This window comes from Mobula hypostoma, chromosome 10 (genome assembly GCF_963921235.1).
Source record: "Mobula hypostoma chromosome 10, sMobHyp1.1, whole genome shotgun sequence".
In the NCBI taxonomy this organism is placed as follows: domain Eukaryota; kingdom Metazoa; phylum Chordata; class Chondrichthyes; order Myliobatiformes; family Myliobatidae; genus Mobula; species Mobula hypostoma.
The window spans coordinates 42,380,532-42,402,516 of record NC_086106.1 but is presented as its reverse complement, the minus strand read 5'-3'; the positions used below and the strand labels follow the sequence as shown (position 1 = coordinate 42,402,516).

At 52.0% G+C, this 21,985-nt stretch overlaps 1 protein-coding gene across 3 annotated transcripts in view; it reads right to left on the bottom strand.

The window, feature by feature from the left end:
- Positions 1-21,985, bottom strand: part of LOC134353292 (von Willebrand factor A domain-containing protein 5A-like) — a 122,296-nt gene that overhangs the window by 82,491 nt on the left and 17,820 nt on the right. For all 3 annotated transcript variants that reach the window (XM_063061325.1, XM_063061326.1, XM_063061327.1), the window contains exons 7-14: positions 18,752-18,918; positions 18,498-18,586; positions 12,788-12,932; positions 7,726-7,805; positions 7,088-7,202; positions 6,159-6,317; positions 4,867-4,970; positions 482-693 (exon numbers count right to left, since the gene is read on the bottom strand). In XM_063061325.1, the coding sequence (XP_062917395.1) occupies positions 482-693; positions 4,867-4,970; positions 6,159-6,317; positions 7,088-7,202; positions 7,726-7,805; positions 12,788-12,932; positions 18,498-18,586; positions 18,752-18,918 (1,071 nt within the window). The remainder of the gene's footprint in view (positions 1-481; positions 694-4,866; positions 4,971-6,158; positions 6,318-7,087; positions 7,203-7,725; positions 7,806-12,787; positions 12,933-18,497; positions 18,587-18,751; positions 18,919-21,985) is intronic.

The window sequence follows — 21,985 nt, the reverse complement described above, 5'->3', positions numbered from 1 at the left end:
GACGACAGGTGAAACTTGGAGGGGGAGGGATAAAGCAAAGAGCTCGGAAGTTGACTGTTGGAAGAGACAGAAGGCCATGGAAGGAAGGAAAGAGGGTGGGGTGGGGTCAGGAACACCAGAGGGAGGTCCGGCCTGCTGAGTTCCTCCTGTATTTTGGGTGTGTTGAGGAGAAAATGGAATACATCTCCCCAGGGTCGGGAGTTAGAGAGGAGGGGATAGGAGGGGGGGGCAAGACAGCAGGGCAGTGGACGGGAGATGGAGGTGGAGAGGGTGGAGAACATGGGGAGGGAGGTGCAGAGTGGGCTGGGGGTCCACACCCTCTCTGTCCCTCCCTTTAAATGAGGGGGACTTCACTCAGCCGATTCACTCCACCTCCAGCTGAGCGCCAGTCCCCTGTTCCCCAGCGAGGTTGAGCTTATGACTACTCAGCACCCATCACCCACTCCCTGACCCACCACCCACGGCAAATAGCAGCACCCACCTGCACAGAGGGGGACGTCCCTGTGGATCAGGGGTCCCTGCACGGCCTGGCCGAGCTCCTTGTTGATGGCAATGAAGGCCGTCTGCGAACAGACAATGTTGGCCTGGGTGCTGATCTCAACCAGACGCCTCTTCACCTGCTCCGTGTCGCGGTCCGGCCCGAGTTCCAGAGATCTCAGCAGGGCCTTGGCTGCCAGACGGTGGACAGAGGAGCTGCAGAGAGGGAGGGCGGGGGAAAGGGTTGGAAATGGAGAGGGAGGAGGGAGAGAGGGGAACGGGGAGAAGGGAGGGAAGGGGAAAGGTTTGGAAATGGAGAGGGAGGAGGGACAGAGGGGAACGGGGAGAAGGGAGGGAAGGGGAAAGGGTTGGAAATGGAGAGGGAGGAGGGAGAGAGGGGAACGGGGAGAAGGGAGGGAAGGGGAAAGGGTTGGAAATGGAGAGGGAGGAGGGAGAGAGGGGAACGGGGAGAAGGGAGAGAGGGCAAAAGGGGGGAGTGGGGAGATAGAGTTGTGTTTAGATGTGCTGTTGTGATTATATTGATGGGTTGTGTCACAGCCCAGGGTAGAAACACCAATGTGCTTGAACGGAAAAGCTGACACAAGGTAATGGATACGGCGCAGTCCATCACAGCTCCCCACCATTGAGCACATCTACAGGAAACGCTGTCACAGGAAAGCAGCATCCGTCATCAGGGACTCCCACCACACAGGACATGCTCTTTTCTCACTGCTGCCATCAGGGACAAGGTACAGGAGCCTCAGGATACCCACCCTCGAGTTCAGGAACAGTAATTACCCCTCAACTCTCATGCTCTTCAACTGGCGCGATGAGCCAGAAGATGTGCCCAGCAAACAGCGTGACCAGCGGCGACGTCCTGCAGACTGCTCACAAAACTACTACTTTGAAATATGATTCTGCTCCGAGGCCGTGCGCGATTGGGACCCCTGATTCACATTTTGGCGGTGTGGTTTTCAACTCATTGTACGATCTGGTGCTTTACCGTCTCTGAGGGAGGCCGATGAGGTTTGGGGCAGAGCGCACGCCCTGGTGGCCGAGCTGCCTTGAGACGGGGCGCTAGTCCGTGATCGACTCCCTTTCTCGCCGATTAGAGTGTCTCGCAGGATTGAAATCAACAGGAACGAGAGCGGAAGGCGAGCAGGTGGTCAAAGTTCAAAGTAAATGTTATTTTCAAAGTACTGATATGTCACCATATACAACCCTGAGATTCATTTGTTTACTCAGCAAATCTAAAGAGTAGTAACTGTAACAGGATCAATAAAAGATCAACCGGAGTGCAGAGGACAACAGACGGTGCAAATGAAAATGCAAATAAATAGCAACAAATAACATCGTCTTTAAAGTGAGATCATTGGTTGTGGGAACATCTGAGCGATGGGCAAGTGAGTGTAGTAATCCCCTTTTGTTTAAGAGCCTGATGGTTGAGGGGTAGTAACTGTTCTGGAACCTGGTGGTGTGGGTCCTGAGGTTCTTGAACCTTCTACCTGATGGCAGCAGTGAGAAGAGTCATGGCCTAGTTGGTGGGGATCTCTGATGACGGATTCTGCTTTCCAACAACAGTGTTTCATGTAGATGTACTCATGGTAGGGAGGGTTTTACCCGTGATGTACTGGCCCGATTCCACTACTTTTTGAAAGATTTTCCATTCAAAGGCATTGGTGTTTCCATACCAGGATGTGATGCAGCCAGTCAATACACTCTCCACTACACATCTATAGAAGGTTGTCAAAGAAGGCAGGAGGAGGAGATAGCAGCGTGCCACGCGTGCACAGCCCTCCGGTGAAAATGATATCGTATCCGTTAAATAGGGGCTGTGGACAATTCTGATTTGATGGAGACAGACGTGAAAACACAGAGGAACATCTGGAGAAAATTCAGAAATGCCTGGTTCGCTGCTGTTGTTACTGGGCGATTGAGAATCTTCCGGAGGGAAGGCCTCAAAATCCCTGGCTTTGCCTGTTATTGGCGACCGAGATTGAGGTCGAATCGTTCGGATAGAGATGGTGCTTGGCACTCGGTGTCAGAGAGCTGATCGGAGCTCAAAGTTTTCAGACGACTCAGAGTCGGACTGTGATCGGGCATGGCAGGGAGAGTTTTCTTCCTTCTCCCATCTGCGTGAGATGTGGGACATTTGAGAGACTTTGAACTTTTTACTGTATCATGGACTGTTCTTCATCAAGTTATGGTATTGTTGCACTGTTGTAACTATATCTTATAATTATGTGGTTTGTTTAGTTTTTTTCAGTCTTGGTCTGTCCTGTGTTTTGTGATATCACACCGGAGGAAATACCGTATCGTTTCTTAATGCATGCATTACTAAATGACAATAAAAGAGGACTGTGTGTCTTCATAATCTAAAACAAAAAATTATAGATGCTATGCCGTATCTCTGCATTCTGCCAGGGAAACTGTTGAGCTTTCTATGCAATAGCACTTAAGTACTGGTTCCAGGATAGATCCACTCAGATAATAACACCCAGGAATTTAAAGTCACCATCTCCAGCTCTGATTCTCCAGTGAAGACTGGCTCATAGACCTCTGGGTTCTCCTCTCCCGAAATCCAGAATCAGCTCCTTGGTCTTGCTGACATTGAGAGAGAAATTGATGTTACGACATCACTCAAACAAATTTTCATTCTCCCTCCTGTAAGCTGATTCAGCACCACCTTTGATACAGCCCACAACAGTGGTGTCATCAGCAAACTTGAGTTCGGTGTTGGAGCTTTGCTTAGCCACACAGTCATTGGTGCAAGGTGAGTAGAGCAGGGTGCTAAGCACACAGCCCTGTGGTGTGCCTGTGCTGATGGAGATTGTGGAGGAGATGTTGTTGCCAATCCATAGTGACTGGAGTCTACATGTGAGGATCCATTTGCACAAGGCGGCACTGAGGCCAAGGTCTTGGAGCTAATTGACTAGTTTTGAGGGGACAATGGTATTGACTGCCGAACTGTAGTCGTTAAAGAGCATCCTGATGTCTGCACCTTTTGCTGTCCAGATGTTCCAGGGCTGTGCGAAGAGCCAATGGGATGGCGTCTACGGTGGGCCTGTTTCTCTGGTAGGCAAATTGGAGCGGATCCATGTCACCTCTCAGTCAGCGATGACCTGCTTCATTGCCAGCCCCTCAAAACACGTCATCTCTGTGGATGCAAATGCAACTGGGCAAGGATCATCGAGGCAGGTCTCCACCATCTTCTTGGCACTGGTATAATCGAAGCCATCGGGCACCACACACTGCCGAAGAGAGAGTTTAAAGATCTCAGTGACACAATTGGTCGGCACAGGTCTTTGTACGTAGCCGGGTTCCCCATCCAGTCCAGGTGCTGTCCTGGGATGTACACTCCGGAAGGCAGCCCTCAGCCCTCACGTCAGGTTCAGGTACTGACATCAGAGGGTCAGAGGGAGATGCCACGGTCTCTCCATGTTCTGGTGGTCAAAGTGAACATGGAGGCAATGAGCTGATCTGCAAGCGAAGCCCTGCTGTCCCCCTTGTTGCTTGATTTAACTTTGGAGGAGGTGACAGCTTTCAAGCCCTGTCACAGCAGTCAAGCATCCCTCGTGGATTCAAGCTGGGTCCGGATCCTCCACTTCTCCCGCAGATCATACCTTCACCTCTTGTAGCTTCCTGGGTCTCCAGACTCGAATGCCTCTGATCTGAGGTTTCAGATCTCATGGTTCATTCAGGGCTTCTCTGAATGATTTAGTGGGAACACACCCAACTACAGCTGTTTAATAAAGTCTGTTACAACCATGCTGTATCCATTCCAATCTCCAGAAGAGTGCTTGATCACGGCCAAGGCCACCAACTCAAAGCAATCCTGTATTCATCCCCGACCCGACCCACTGCCCCTCTCTGCTGCTGGAAGGTGATGCTGCACTCCTGGGTCTTGGGCAAGGTCTAATTGATGTGGTTTGTGGACTGGACTCTGCAGTGCACCTTATGTGTGTTTCTGACCTCTGGTTACTCATTTTCTATTGCTATTTTGTGTGATTTTGATCAGGGCGGACTGCCTCTGCGGCCTGCAGTCAATGTACAACACAGTGCTAAACTGAACTGAACTGAACTGAACTTGACGAGACTGTTTCAATGAATCTGTCTATATTCTGTGTTTCTCGCTCGTTTTTTCTGTCCGTTTGCAAGATTTGTTCTTTTTTTAACATGTTGGCTGTTTCATGTTTTCTTTGCATGGATCCCTCAAGAACCTTGAAGGTGGGAGGGTTTATTTGGGGTGGTGGGTAGTAGTAATCCTGAATTGGGACAAGGGACAGGGACAGGGTGGGGGGGGGTGGAGTGTGGACTATTCCTGAAGCCAGGATTTTTATATGGCGAGGTGGGGTAGGGGGCAGAGGAGAGGGATTTGCAGACAGTTACCTTCTGCACTCGACGGGTCTCAGGCTAAACCTGGTCTCAGCTTGTATCGGCTGCGCCCCCAGTGAATATTTCAGTGTCACCCCACACTCCAGCTTGGGATCCATCTACGAGACAGAAACAGTCAGGGAACAGCGGGGACAGTGGCCACCAGGTGAGGTTCATTGCCTGTCTGAACCTCCAACCCCTGCCCCCACCTCCGTAACAGGATTTCCTGATGGGGAGAGACCCTCTTCAAATGGGATCCCCAACAGAGAGACCCCTTCCCCTTTAACATGTGTCTCTGACAAAGACCGACTCGCCCATAACAGGGGACCCCAATGGAGAAAGACCTCCTTTAACAGGGGTCTCTGACAGAAAGACTCCCTGTTTAACAGGGATACCCGGGGGAGAGACACCCCGTTAACCAGGGTCCCAACGAAGAGATACAGCTGATTAACTGGAGTCCCAATGGAGTGACACCCCCCCCAATTATCCAGGGTTTCAATGGGGAGACACACTCCCAATTAACCGGGGTTCCAATGGGGAGACACACCCCCAATTAGCCATGGTTCCAACGGGGAGACACCCCCCCAATTAACCGGGGTTCCAGTGGAGAGACATACCCTCAATTAACCATGGTTCCAATGGGGAGACCCCCCCCAATTAACCGGGGTTCCAATGCAGAGACACCCCCCCCCAATTAACCAAGGTTCCAATAGAGAGACACACCCCCAATTAACCAGGGTTCCAATGGAGAGACACCCCCCCCGATTAACCGGGGTTCCAATGGGGAAACACCCCTCCCGATTAACCGGTGTTCCAATGGACAGACACCCCCCCAATTAACCGGGGTTCCAATGGGGAGACTCCCCCCCCAAATTAACCGGGGTTCCAATGCAGAGACACCTCCCCAATTAACCGGGGTTCCAATGGGGAGACACACCCCCAATTAACCGGGGTTCCAATGCAGAGACACCCCCCCAATTAACCGGGGTTCCAATGGGGAGACACACCCCCAATTAACCGGGGTTCCAATGGGGAGACACACCCCCAATTAACCGTGGTTCCAATGGGGAGACACACCCTTTAACAGTGGAGTCTGATGGAGAGGAACTCCCCTTTCAATAGGGGTCCTAGACAAAGATACAACCCCTCTTTAACATGGATCTGTGATGGGGAGAGTGAGTCCCCCTTTAACAAGGGTCCCTGAAAGGGAGACTCCCGGGACAACAGGCATCCCAGAAGGGTGAGGCGACCCTGCTTTTGCCTCAATACACACTAGCAGTCTCCGTCTCCCCACCCCTGACCCTCACCTGTCCCTTCAGCTGGGCGTAGACGATGGTTTTCTGCTGGTTGAAGAGCGTGCTGGGGAGGGGTGACAGCAGTACGGCCTCCACCCCTGGGGGCAGGTCCCAGCTGAGGCTCAGCCCGGTCCCGCTGGGTTGCAGGGCGTACTTCAGGGTCCGGAGAACCTGTCGGGACAGAGAGGTCAACACAGCCACTTCTGCAGGCTCCATCCCATCTCATGGGTCCTACGCTCCCCAGGGGATTCAGAGACCCCCTTCAGTGCCTGGTCCATTCTTCCTCAGACCCCACCCAGGGTTAGGGGCCAGCTTACGAGGATGTCTCCGTGTCCCACCCAGCCTCTCTTCAGCTCTAGAGTCAGGCACTGTCTGATCAGAGTGTGGTTTCCTTGGCTCCACCTGATCCCCCTTCACTTTGGGAGAGCCTACACACTACCCCGTCCATCCCTCTCCCATTTTGGGCCCCCCAGTCTGAGGTGTTGCACTGTCCCGGGGCTTCTCCTCTCCTCCCCAGGCCTCCGAGAGTCTCCTCCTTGTCCCCCAGATCACATGGAGATTCGGCACAAAATGGGGGGGAGGGTGGGGGGAGGAATGGGGAATTCACACTGGCCAATTAACCCATCAACCTGCACATGAGGGTCAGTCTCACCCCCTGTCCAAGGCACAGCCCTGCTCCCTCACAGACACACTTCTTCCCTCTCACACACACACACAGTGGCGGAGGTTGGGATCGAACCTGGGATTCCGAGATCAGGCTCTGACAGACAGTGGCCCGACCACTGTGCCTCTGAGCCAGCTGCTGTTCCCTGTATATTTCTGGGGGTGTCACCCCCCCCACACCATTTCAGGCTCCCCCACACCCAAGGTCCTACCCCCAATAAGAGCATCCCGACAACCCCCCCCCCCGCCACCACCAAACCCTGCCCCTGCCTCAGTACCTTGGGCTCCATCCTGTCTTCCCCGGTGATGAATTCGTAACTCCCGTTGGCCGCCTTGGCGATGCCTTTGATCAGCGCTGTGGAGGCCCCCTCACCAATCCCAAAGGAAAAGCACCTGGAGAACGGGATGGGGAGTGGTGAAACCATCATGGGATTCACAGCAGGTCAACTTGCTTGTTGCGTGGTCTTTGGGACCCATTTTCAGTCATAGAGGTAGTTCTCCAACCCAATGCATGCTGGGATAGATTGCTACCACTGTTCCTGTCCAAGAGAGGACGACGGGTGGAGTGGGGGATGCCTGGAGGGGATCACAGGCGGTGGGGGGTGTGAAGGAGAAGGGATCCGGAGGGGATGATGGGCCAGTGGGGAGGGGCCCGGAGAGCAAGGAATCTGGAGGGGACAACGGGCCAGCAGGTGGGGTGTGGGAGGGGAACGGAGAGGATGACGGGCCGGGGGGAGGGGGAGGGGAACAGGGGACGATGGGCTGGGGGAGAGAGGTACGGAGGGGACAACGGGCCAGGGCGAGGGAGGGGTCCAGAGCGGACGAGAGGCCGGGAGTTGCCAGAGGGGACGATGGGCGGGGCATGCAGGAGGGGGCGATGGGTGGGGGCTGCCAGAGGGGAGAGTTTTCGCCTCACCTGTGGTTGGGGCTGTTCTTCTGAACCTCAGCCAGCACCTGCTTGGTGTTGAACACCTCACCGTCCGTGAACACAAAGAGCTAGGAGAGAGGCAGAGAGGCATCCTGGGAACAAGGCCTTTAGGTCCATTATGTCTAAACTAGCCGATCCTTATTGACCCATCCCCCCATCTCCCAGCATCTGCTTGTTCCCTTGGGTACCTGGCTCGTCCTCCCCACAGAATGTATGGGTTTTTCCCGGGTGCTGCGGTTTCCTCCCACACCCAAAGACGTACTGGTTGGCATAAGTGGTCATTGTAAATTGTCCTGTGATTAGGGAAGGCTTAACCAGGGTTGTGGGGTTGCTGGGATGGCATGGCTCAGAAGGTCGGTACTGCTTACTCCATGCTGTATAAATTAATTAATAATAAATCCCTCGGGAAGAAGGTCCCCCTCGGATCCCCTCTAAGTCACCTCTCCCCCACCTACATCAACGTCCTCCAGTTTATCCGGCTCTGACGTGGAGGAGATTTTCCTGCTGTCAGCGGTATCTAAACCCTCATTGTGGTACAAACCTCAGTCCCATCCCCTCAAACCCTGCTCCGCTCTGGGGGGAACCGACCAGCCTCTCTCTTTCCCAGGCAACAACCCTGGTGAATCACTTCTGCACCCCCCTGCAGACCTATCAAATCCTCACACTCCCTCTCCCTGACCCCCACTCTTTCTCTACTCTTGGTCCTTGTTTCTCGTTCTTTTATTCTTTCCTGCCCCCACTCTCTCCTCAACCCCCTCTCACGCATTGTGTCAACTGTGTCCCCCTCTCCGTCTTGTTTCGTTTCTCTCTCTGTCTCTCCCCTCACACATTCCCTAATCTGTCCCTTTCCTCCTTCATTCCCCCTTCCTCCCATTCATTCCCTCTCTCCATCGCTCATCCCCCAATCTCACATCCCCTCACTCCTGTCCGTCTCGCTCTCATCTCCGCCCATTTTACTGCATTGCCCTCTCTCACTCTGCCTCTCTTTTGACTTCTCACTCACTCTGTCTCTCATTCCCCTCTCTGAATTCTCTCACCAAAGGATTCAAAGTACGATTATAATCAGAGTATGTATGCACTATACAACCCTGAGATTCCCCCCCTTCCCGGCACAGACAGCCACTATAGAAGAAAGCCATGGAACCTATTGAAAGAAACATCACCACGACCCCCCCCCCACCACAAGAAACAAATCGCACAAAAGGAAACAAAAAGAACAGGCGAAAGTTCAAAATATAAAACACAAAAATGAAAGAATGCACATTCAGTTCAGCTCAATCTTCATTATCTGTGGGCCATCCAGATTCAAGGCCCCGAAAAACACAACATAATGTGAACTACAGTCCAACCCACAAGCCGTCGATTAAACCCTGTTCTTCCACAATCTTCCAACAGCAACAAGGGAGAGAGAGATTACGAATGTAGGGACATTCCCAGTCTCTGCCTCTCTCCCACCACCACGATCCCTAACTCCCACTCATACAATCCAGCTTTGAACTGTCCCGAAAAACACATCATAATGTGACTACAAGAAGCAGGGAGCTTCTCACTTTCTGCTTCCATCCCACTCACAAATTCCCCCTTTGAACTGTCCCTCACTCCCTCTCTCCCCATTCCCACTGACCCCTTTACCTCACTCCCTCTCTCCCCATTCCCAATTCCCTCCTTTACCTCACTCCCTCTCTCCCCATTCCCACTGACCCCTTTACCTCACTCCCTCTCTCCCCATTCCCACTGCCCCTTTACCTCACTTCCTCTCTCCCCATTCCCACTGACCCCTTTACCTCACTCCCTCTCTCCCCATTCCCAATTCCCTCCTTTACCTCACTCCCTCTCTCCCCATTCCCACTGACCCCTTTACCTCACTCCCTCTCTCCCCATTCCCACTGCCCCTTTACCTCACTCCCTCTCTCCCCATTCCCACTGACCCCTTTACCTCACTCCCTCTCTCCCCCATTCCCACTGCCCCTTTACCTCACTCCCTCTCTCCCCCATTCCCAATTCCCCCCTTTACCTCACTCCCTCTCTCCCCATTCCCACTGCCCCTTTACCTCACTTCCTCTCTCCCCATTCCCACTACCCCTTTACCTCACTCCCTCTCTCCCCATTCCCACTGCCCCCTTTACCTCACTCCCTCTCTCCTCCATTCCCAATTCCCCCCTTTACCTCACTCCCTCTCTCCCCATTCCCAATTCCCTCCTTTACCTCACTCCCTCTCTCCCCATTCCCACTGACCCCTTTACCTCACTCCCTCTCTCCCCATTCCCAATTCCCTCCTTTACCTCACTCCCTCTCTCCTCCATTCCCACTGCCCCTTTACCTCACTCCCTCTCTCCCCATTCCCACTGACCCCTTACATCACTCCCTCTCTCCCCATTCCCACTGCCCCCTTTACCTCACTCCCTCTCTCCTCCATTCCCAATTCCCCCCTTTACCTCACTCCCTCTCTCCCCATTCCCAATTCCCTCCTTTACCTCACTCCCTCTCTCCTCCATTCCCACTGCCCCTTTACCTCACTCCCTCTCTCCCCATTCCCACTGACCCTTTACCTCACTCCCTCTCTCCCCATTCCCACTGCCCCTTTACCTCACTCCCTCTCTCCCCATTCCCAATTCCCCCCTTTACCTCACTCCCTCTCTCCCCATTCCCACTGCCCCCTTTACCTCACTCCCTCTCTCCCCATTCCCAATTCCTCCCTTTACCTCACTCCCTCTCTCCCCATTCCCACTGACCCCTTTACCTCACTCCCTCTCTCCCCATTCCCACTGCCCCTTTACCTCACTCCCTCTCTCCCCATTCCCACTGCCCCTTTACCTCACTCCCTCTCTCCCCATTCCCACTGCCCCTTTACCTCACTCCCTCTCTCCCCATTCCCACTGCCCCCTTTACCTCACTCCCTCTCTCCCCATTCCCACTGCCCCCTTTACCTCACTCCCTCTCTCCTCCATTCCCACCACCCCTTTACCTCACTCCCTCTCTCCCCATTCCCACTGCCCCTTTACCTCACTCCCTCTCTCCCCATTCCCAATTCCCCCCTTTACCTCACTCCCTCTCTCCCCATTCCCAATTCCCCCCTTTACCTCACTCCCTCTCTCCCCATTCCCACTGCCCCTTTACCTCACTCCCTCTCTCCCCATTCCCAATTCCCCCCTTTACCTCACTCCCTCTCTCCCCATTCCCACTGCCCCTTTACCTCACTCCCTCTCTCCCCATTCCCAATTCGCCCCTTTACCTCACTCCCTCTCTCCCCCATTCCCAATTCCCCCCTTTACCTCACTCCCTCTCTCCCCCATTCCCACTGCCCCTTTACCTCACTCCCTCTCTCCTCCATTCCCACCACCCCTTTACCTCACTCCCTCTCTCCCCATTCCCACTGCCCCTTTACCTCACTCCCTCTCTCCTCCATTCCCACCACCCCTTTACCTCACTCCCTCTCTCCCCATTCCCACTGCCCCTTTACCTCACTCCCTCTCTCCCCATTCCCAATTCCCCTTTACCTCACTCCCTCTCTCCTCCATTCCCACTGCCCCTTTACCTCACTCCCTCTCTCCCCCATTCCCACTGCCCCTTTACCTCACTCCCTCTCTCCCCATTCCCACTGCCCCTTTACCTCACTCCCTCTCTCCCCATTCCCACTGCCCCCTTTACCTCACTCCCTCTCTCCCCATTCCCACTGCCCCCTTTACCTCACTCCCTCTCTCCTCCATTCCCACCACCCCTTTACCTCACTCCCTCTCTCCCCATTCCCACTGCCCCTTTACCTCACTCCCTCTCTCCCCCATTCCCAATTCCCCCCTTTACCTCACTCCCTCTCTCCCCATTCCCACTGCCCCTTTACCTCACTCCCTCTCTCCCCATTCCCACTGCCCCTTTACCTCACTCCCTCTCTCCCCATTCCCACTGACCCCTTTACCTCACTCCCTCTCTCCCCATTCCCACTGCCCCTTTACCTCACTCCCTCTCTCCCCATTCCCACTGACCCCTTTACCTCACTCCCTCTCTCCCCATTCCCACTGCCCCTTTACCTCACTCCCTCTCTCCCCATTCCCACTGACCCCTTTACCTCACTCCCTCTCTCCCCATTCCCAATTCCCCCCTTTACCTCACTCCCTCTCTCCCCCATTCCCACTGCCCCCTTTACCTCACTCCCTCTCTCCCCATTCCCACTGCCCCTTTACCTCACTCCCTCTCTCCCCATTCCCACTACCCCTTTACCTCACTCCCTCTCTCCCCATTCCCACTGCCCCTTTACCTCACTCCCTCTCTCCCCATTCCCACTGACCCTTTACCTCACTCCCTCTCTCCCCATTCCCACTGCCCCTTTACCTCACTCCCTCTCTCCCCATTCCCACTGACCCCTTTACCTCACTCCCTCTCTCCCCATTCCCACTGCCCCTTTACCTCACTCCCTCTCTCCCCATTCTCACTGACCCCTTTACCTCACTCCCTCTCTCCCCCATTCCCACTGACCCTTTACCTCACTCCCTCTCTCCCCATTCCCAATTCCCTCCTTTACCTCACTCCCTCTCTCCCCATTCCCACTGCCCCCTTTACCTCACTCCCTCTCTCCCCATTCCCACTGACCCCTTTACCTCACTCCCTCTCTCCCCATTCTCACTGACCCCTTTACCTCACTCCCTCTCTCCCCATTCTCACTGACCCCTTTACCTCACTTCCTCTCTCCCCATTCCCACTATCCCCTATACCTCACTTCCGCTTTCTCCATTCCCACTGCCCCTATACCTCACTTCCTCTCTCCGTCATTCCCACTGCCCCCCTTACATCACTTCCTCTTTCCCCCATTCCCACCACCCCTTTACCTCACTCCCTCTCTCCCCATTCCCACTGACCCCTTTACCTCACTCCCTCTCTCCCCATTCCCACTACCCCCCTTACATCACTTCCTCTCTCCCCCATTCCCACTGCCTCCCCTTTACCTCACCTCAGTCTCCCTCATTCCCACTGCCCCACCTTTTCTCACTTCCTCCCCCTCATTCCCACTCCATCCCAGGGCAAACCCCGGAGTCTCGGGGGGAAGTGTGTTCGTTACCTGTCGCGGGTGTCCTGGCACGCAGGGTGTTGTATAGATGGCCGACAGGGGCTGCAGGATCTCTGTCCCACCCATATCCGCATTGATCTCCTTCAGTTTAGACAGTGCTTCTTGCATGGAGATCTGATTGTACTCAACACTCTTCCTGTACAGGTTGAGGGGGAGGTAATCCGATGACAACATGACAACTACGTCCAGGGCAGACATAGGAAGGGAGCAGAGGGGATGGGGTTCGCGCGGAGAAGTGGGGCTGACAGAACAGATTGGGGTGCAGGAGAGAGAGGGGCTGTTGGATTGGATATCATAAGTGTTATTTCCCTTGTAGTTTGACCTTCTTATGCTTGTTTGTATTTTTGTATAGTTACTGAAATACTATGCTTTATATACATGTGTTCTGGAGTGGTTGCAGTTGAAGGCATCACATTACTTGAACAGGGGCTATCCTATTGGTGAATTTAAGAAAAAGAATTTGAATAGAATGTGTGTGTTATCAGCAACTTGGATTAAGAGAACTAGACCACGTTAGTTGTTTCTCTTCACTACCCCATCCCACTGCTCCTTCTCTCTGCTCCCTGGTGCTTCATCTTCCTGACTTTGTCTTCTTTGTTCTTGTAACACTTAATAATGGTCAAAAGCAAAAACTTTTATGCCTCATTCTTGACTTCTGAAGAACCTCGGATCAAAAACATTACGATCCAACAGTTTTGGTGTAGGCGGCAGGACAGTTGTGAAGATTTAAGGACTTGAAAGATTCAGAGATGAAGAGGAAATTTTTCACGTCCATAATTAAATTGGAAGTAAGATATTCCTCCTTATTTTCCAAATCATCTAGTTATTGCTTCAATATACCATCTAGTACAAAGGTGCCCAAGCTGTTTTATGCCACGGACCCCGGGTGGGGAAGCCCCTGACCCAGTGCAGGTTTAAGACTGAAGGAATGCTCTCTTATTCCTTACATTGCTATTCTGGAAAACTCAGATGGCCCCTAGAATTTACAATGCACTCAAATTAAATTCTTCCTAAGCAGTGGAGTATCTAACAGACCCTATAATCTGGTGTGTAAAAAATATTTAGACTAAAATCCAATGAGAAAAGAAAACTGTTCTTTGCAATCCTATGGTATTCTGATTGTAATTCAATAATACCTTAACACAAGCCAAAGGTATTTCAATCATAGTCCAACTGATAAAAGTTCGTATGAATTAAGTATTACACGAGATTGAACATAGACAATGGCCAAAGCCACAAAACCTGCTACAGGAAAAGAGGGAGCTGAATCTCCAGTTATTACATGCACACAGATGACTGAGGATTTGAGTTTTTACTGAATAAAACGTTTCAACTTGATGAGTTACCATCAAGGTTGAGTCTAATGAAATGTGACCCTTGCATGATATTAAGAAGATACAGAATAAGATCCGGAGACTGTCCTTGGGAAAGGGTTAAGTGGCTGGATATCAGCAGTATTACCACAGTTCTGAAAGATGGATTAGAATTTCAAATCTGTGACTAAGTGGGCACATGGTCTGATGGAAAGCATCATTTATGACTTGGCAAAAAGATGCTCCTTTTCTGATGCTTGGGTGTATGGATTTAGTTGGCGGACTGATGTCTTTTTTTTATGGAAGCTTGTATGGTGTATAGCTCTGGGTTTGTGCTCCAAATGGGGTTTTTCCCCGTTTTTTTTGTTATTAGGTTTTTTTTTCCTGTTTTAGTTAGTAGGGGTTCTTTTTTCTTTTCTTTCTTTATCCCATAAAAAAAGCTTTAACATTTTGTTTTTTTATTATTATTTATATACTGTTCAGCTTGGTTGATAGTTTAACTCTTATTCTACATATGGATATGTTGTCTTGATTATTTTGATTTATTTTTCTCTGTTGTTGATTTTCTTTTTTTTTAATTTTATTTTTATTTGGATAAGGAATTCACAATTATCATGTACTTTTTTCACACATATAACCTTTTCCCTTTTTTTGTTGATTTTCAATAATAATTAATAAAAAGATTTAAAAAGAAAGAAAAAGATTTATGACTTGGCAGAATGAGTCAATTCATCAAAGTTAATTGAACAAGTGCAAAAGGTAAGGAAAACTGTGATCAATTACAAAATCAGTGTGACAGAGACGGTAAAAAGTCTAAACAGTAAATTCCTGCTTCAACTGAACAAGTGAGAACACAACATGGTAAGTGCAATCGAATCAAAGTGCATTGTGTGGAGCTTCCAAGTAAACTGTATTTGTATCGGAAAGCCCAGCAGGGAGCTCAAGCGCGCAGTCTGGCCAGTAATGCTTCTCCTCGGGAAACATCCTCCTCGTTGGACAGTCCTCCCAGGCAGCACCAGCATCCGGACTCTGAGCAACCACAGCATGGACTCCACAGCGCCCTCTGGTGACACGAGTGAGGATGACAGTGATGAAGCAACAGAATCGGCAGCCCCAATAAAGACCAAGGAAGTGAAGACACACGGGACTGATGATAGAACCCATGAAGGGAGACAGATGGTTTTTCATCAACCACCTGAACCAAGAAAGGAGTCCAATGGTCCAAAGAAATTCCACTTCCTAAAAAGTGGAAGTATAAAGACTTGGATTGAGCCTTATCGTATTAAGAACAAGCTGCACCCATATAATGGCATTCAAATATTTGTCTACTATGTTGTAAAGTACAGTTGACTCATCGAGCTGACAACAACATTAAAGACAATTAACAAACTACGCAAGATGGTTGGAATGCAATTGAGAGGTGGTTGGAAGAATGTGGACTGATTGGAGGAAAGTGATGGCTTGTAAGTAAAAGCTTCCTGAGGATGATTCTGAATACGAGGAATGCTACAGGACAACGTGCTTAAGGTTTTCAGGGGCTTCAGGATAAATGAAGATTACATCGAGGGTTCTACAATTGAAGTCAACTTTTTATGGACGACTTGAGACCAGATATTGCGAAAATGGTAAAGCTGCCAAAAATGAATTGGAGTGTTCTATATAGTGAGCTTTTACAAGCCACCAAAGAATTGGAACAAGGAAACTGAAATGGGAATAAGATCATCACAGTTAAGATCACCAGCCTCTGACCATGGGTCAACAGTCATTGCTCACGAGTGAACGACCACAGCAAGGAAAGCCAAACTCTCATCCTGGACTATATCTAAAGGTGCAGATTGCTGTGTCACATCGACCATGACAAAGGAACACATTTCACTGGGAGAGTTTGTCAGGTATTATGTTGACTGATGAACGTTGAATGGTCGTTTCATTGTCCACATCACCCAGAGTCATCAGGACAAGCCAGACAAATGAATGGAATGATCAAACAGCGACTGATTGAGAATCATGAGGAAGGTGTACCGTCGCCTAAGCTCTTCCTGTGGTCTTCAGGGCAACCCCAAACAAGAAAATGAAACAAAGTCCATTCAAGGCAGTAACAGGGTGTCCCATGTCACTGCCGGGAGCTCCAGATCTCAGGGAGGCTGATAAAACACATCATGGCAGACAGTTTAGTTAACCGTTGTGTGAAATTAACTCGAGCTGTCCGCTCTGCTTCTCAACAGGTGTCTGCCACTTAGAGTGATCCAAGAGAAGGAGGACACACCGTGTTTCCCGGTGAGTGGGTCCTGATCTGAAAAAATGCATAAGGAACCGCTGGGAGCTTGATGGCTATCCGGAAGAAGACAGCGCCAGCAAACAACTGGCGTCCTCCACACTGTTCACAAAACGACTCTCCCACTTTTTAAAAATATCTTCTTTTTCTTTCCAATGTGGTGTTGGAAGCTGTGATCCACATTTTGGTGGTGTGCTTTCGGGCCAATTGAGCAATTGGGTGCTTTGCTGTCTCCGAGGGGGTTCAGTAAGAAAGTGTGCAGCCTGGAGGTGGGGTGTGGGTCAATGATTCCTCACCAACTGAACTGTCGAGGAAGATTGAAATCGTTGAGGTAAGAACAGAAGACAAGTGGGTATTCACCTCTGTCTACCGCCCTCTCGCTCTCTCTGTCAGAGGTAGGGCCTTTGTCTGACAGTCTCTCGGTGTCTTTGCGTGACAGTCTCCCGGTGTCTTTGCGTGAGAGTGTCCCGGTGTCTTTGCGAGACAGTCTCTCAGTGTCTTTGTGTGAGAGTCTCCCGGTGTCTTTGCGAGACAGTCTCTCAGTATCTTTGTGTGAGAGTCTCTCGGTGTCTTTGCGAGACAGTCTCTCAGTATCTTTGGGTGAGAGTCTCCCGGTGTCTTTGCGAGACAGTCTCTCAGTATCTTTGGGTGAGAGTCTCCCGGTGTCTTTGCGTGACAGTCTCTCAGTTGCTGCTCCTGAAGGAAGGTGTCTGTGCTTGAATTCTCTGCTCAATGCTGCTGGAGAATTGTGCTGGAGTACTGGGTCTTGTGCAAAGTTAATCGATGCGGTTTATGGATTGGACTCTACAGATCACGTTATGATGCCTGGACTCTATTGATTTTGTGTTTTATACTCTCTGTTTTTAGCTCATCTTTTCTGCAGCTTGCGCGATTTAGTTTAATTATGCATGGGCATGGGAGGGTGTGGTTTGATATTTTATTTTGAACAGGTTCCATAGTTTTCTTTCTTTCATGACTGTGGAAAGACAAATCTCACGGGTTGTTTCATGCATACATATTTTGATAACAGATGTACTTTGTAACCTTGAATTTTTAGGTGGGAGGAGAAGATGGCAGTGCGCCACGCGTGCACAGCTCTCCGTTGAAATGATATCATATCCGTTAAATAGGGGCCGTGGACAATTCTGATTTGATGGAGCATGGACGTGAAAGCACAGAGAAACATCTGGAGAAATTTCTGAAACCCCTATCGCTGCTGTCATTACTGTGTGGTTGGGAATCTTTTGGAGGGTCGGCCTCAAAATCCCCGGCCTTGCCTGCATTTGGCGACCAAGAAAGAGGTCGAATCGTTCGGACAGAGATGGCGCTCAGTACTCGGTGTCGGAGAGCTGATCAGAGCTGGAAGTTTTCGGATGATTCAGAGTTGGATTGTGGTCGGCACGGCAGGGAGAGCTTTTCTGCCTTCTCCCGTCTGCGTGGGACGTGGGACATTTGAGAAACTTTGAACTTTACTGTGCTCACGGACTTCTTCATCAAGTTATGGTATCGTGCACTGTTGTAATTATATGTATCATTATGTGGTTTTGTCAGTTTTTTCAGTCTTGGTTTGTCATGTATTTTGTGATATCACACTGGAGGAAATAATGTATCATTTCTTAACGCATGAATTACTAAATGACAATAAAAGGGGACTGCGTGTCTTCATATTATAATGACTGACTCAGCAGTGAAAGAAGAGGGTAAAGGAAAGCGGATACACACCAGCCACTGAAACTAAGCTAGTGGTAGCCGATGAAGACAACAAGCACTGTGGTTAATGTGCTAGTAACTGCTGACCCAGTGACCTACGGTGCTGGGCTACTCTGAGCAAATCACTAACCAGACAGAAGATACAAATAACTACTCAACGTTATGAAGATTATTTGTGGTTTCATTTTTACCGATCTTCCTTGCTCACATTTTATACAGGGAGTGGTGGCGGGGCACGGGGTGGGGTGTTGTTGGCGAAGGTGGGTGGTGTGTGGGGGGGGTCACAAATGTGGCGGGGGGAGGAGGGGCATGAAGGAATCAAAATGGGAAAAGGTTGGGTCAGGTTCTACCCAGGAATTCTGGCCCACAAGTTCCCGGCCCCGGGATGAAAATGCCCACTTACAGGAAGAACGAGGTGAAGTGGCTCCCAAATCCGTAAATGTTGAAGAAGCATCCCATGGGAAGGCTCTTGAGGAGCAGGAGCAGTGTGTCCTGTGGAGGGGAACAGAACTTGTGAGACCTGAAGACTCTCGTGGGCATTCCCACAACTCCACATCCCGGCCGGAAAATCGAAACAAACCCGCGTTACTGATTCACATCGGCTCGCGATACTGATTGCGGCATTCCGGCTCCCTCAGCATCCCGGGCCGGATTTACCTTGGCACACTGGATCCGGGACCTGGCGTTTCCGTGGGACATCGACGTTCCCATACTGCCTGACTGATCCATGAGGAAAATGAACTCGCCTGACGGCACGCCCTGGGAATCCTCAGGAAATCGGGGGAAGAGATTCACCATGACAGTGGAGTCAGCCATCAGGGTCCCTGTGTCAGGGAAAGAGAAGCCTGTCAGGGGGCGAGAACACTTCGCAAATGACCCATTCCACGCTGGAGATCTAGGAGATCAGGACACCCCCATCCCCCCGTTTCCGGGTTGAGCCATCCGGCCCACCTCCCATCCCCACCCTGCATCTCACACTCCATCCCAATCCCTCCTCACCCCATCAGAGCACCATCCCATCACCACGCTGCATCTCACAACCCATCCCAATCCCTCTTGACCCCATCAGAGCACCATCCCATCACCACCCTGCATCTCACACCCCATCCCAATCCCTCCTCACCCCATCAGAGCACCATCCCATCACCCACGCTGCATCTCACACCCCATCCCAATCCCCACTCACCCCATCAGAGCACCATCCCATCCCCACCCTGCATCTCACACTCCATTCCAATCCCTCCTAATCCCATCACAGCACCATCCCATCCCCACCCTGCATCTCACACCCCATCCCAATACCTCCTAACCCCATCAGAGCATCATCCCATCACCACCCTACTCCTCACACCCCATCCCAATCCCTCATCACCCCATCAGAGCACCATCCCATCCCCGCCCTGCATCTCGCACCCCATCCCAATCCCTCCTCACCCTATCAGAGAACCATCCCATCACCACCCTGCATCTCACACCCCATCCCAATCCCTCCTCACCCCATCAGAGCACCTTCCCATCCCCACCCTGCATCTCACACCCCATCCCAATCCTTCCTCACCCCATCAGAACACCATCCCATCACCACCCTGCATCTCACACCCCATCCCAATCCCTCCTCACCCCATCAGAGCACCATCCCATCACCACCCTGCATCTCACACCCCTGCCCAATCCCTGCTCACCCCATCAGAGCACCATCCCATCGCCACCCTGCATCTCACACCCCATCCCAATCCTTCCTCACCCCATCAGAACACCTTCCCATCCCCATCCTGCATCACACACCCCATCCCAATCCCTCCTCACCCCATCAGAGCACCATCCCATCCCCACCCTGCATCTCACACCCTATCCCAATCCCTCCTCACCCCATCAGAACACCATCTCATTAACACCCTGCATCACACACCCCATCCCAATCCCTCCTAATCCCATCACAGCACCATCCCATCCCCACCCTGCATCTCACACCCCATCCCAATCCCTCCTCACCCCATCAGAGCACCATCCAATCCCCACCCTGCATCTCACACCGCATCCCAATCCCTCCTCACCACCTCAGAGCACCATCCCATCCCCACCCTGCATCTCACACCCCATCCCAATCCCTCCTCACCCCATCAGAGCACCATCCCATCCCCACCCTGCATCTCACACCCCATCCCAATCCCTCCTAATCCCATCACAGCACCATCCCATCCCCACCCTGCATCTCGCACTCCATCCCAATCCCTCATCACCCCATCAGAGCACCATCCCATCACAACCCTGCATCTTACACCCCATCCCAATCCCGCCTCACCCCATCAGAGCACCTTCCCATCACCACCTTGCATCTCACACCCCATCCCAATCCCTCCTCACCCCATCAGAACACCATCCCATCACCACCCTGCATCTCACACCCCATCCCAATCCCTCCTCACCCCATCAGAGCACCATCCCATCTCCACCCTGCATCTCACACCCCATCCCAATCCCTCCTCACCCCATCAGAGCACCATCCCATCCCCACCCTGCATCTCACACCCCATCCCAATCCCTCCTCACCCCATCAGAACACCTTCCCATCCCCATCCTGCATCTCACACCCCATCCCAATCCCTCCTAATCCCATCACAGCACCATCCCATCCCCACCCTGCATCTCACACCCCATCCCAATACCTCCTAACCCCATCAGAGCATCATCCCATCACCACCCTACTTCTCACACCCCATCCCAATCCCTCATCACCCCATCAGAGCACCATCGCATCCCCGCCCTGCATCTCGCACCCCATCCCAATCTTCCTCACCCGATCAGAGCACCATCCCATCACCACCCTGCATCTCACACCCCATCCCAATCCCTCCTCACCCCATCAGAGCACCTTCCCATCCCCACCCTGCATCTCACACCCGATCCCAATCCTTCCTCACCCCATCAGAACACCATCCCATCACCACCCTGCATCTCACACCCCATCCCAATCCCTCCTTACCCCATCAGAGCACCATCCCATCACCACCCTGCATCTCACACCCCTTCCCAATCCCTCCTCACCCCATCAGAGCACCATCCCATCCCCACCCTGCATCTCACACCCCATCCCAATCCTTCCTCACCCCATCAGAACACCTTCCCATCCCCATCCTGCATCACACACCCCATCCCAATCCCTCCTAATCCCATCACAGCACCATCCCATCCCCACCCTGCATCTCACACCCCATCCCAATCCCTCATCACCCCATCAGAGCACCATCGCATCCCCGCCCTGCATCTCGCACCCCATCCCAATCCCTCCTCACCCCATCAGAGCACCATCCCATCACCACCCTGCATCTCACACCCCATCCCAATCCCTCCTCACCCCATCAGAGCACCTTCCCATCCCCACCCTGCATCTCACACCCTATCCCAATCCCTCCTCACCCCATCAGAACACCATCCCATTACCACCCTGCATCACACACCCCATCCCAATCCCTCCTAATCCCATCACAGCACCATCCCATCCCCACCCTGCATCTCACACCCCATCCCAATCCCTCCTCACCCCATCAGAGCACCACCCCATCACCACCCTGCATCTCACACCCCATCCCAATCCCTCCTCACCCCATAGGAGCACCTTCCTATCCCCACCCTGCATCTCACACCCTATCCCAATCCCTCCTCACCCCATCAGAACACCATCCCATCACCACCCTGCATCTCACACCCCATCCCAATCCCTCCTCACCCCATCAGAGCACCATCCCATCACCACCCTGCATCACACACCCCATCCTAATCCCTCCTAATCCCATCAGAGCACCATCCCATCCCCACTCTGCATCTCACACCCCATCCCAATCTCTCCTCACCCCAGCAGAGCACCATCCCATCCCCACCCTGCATCTCACA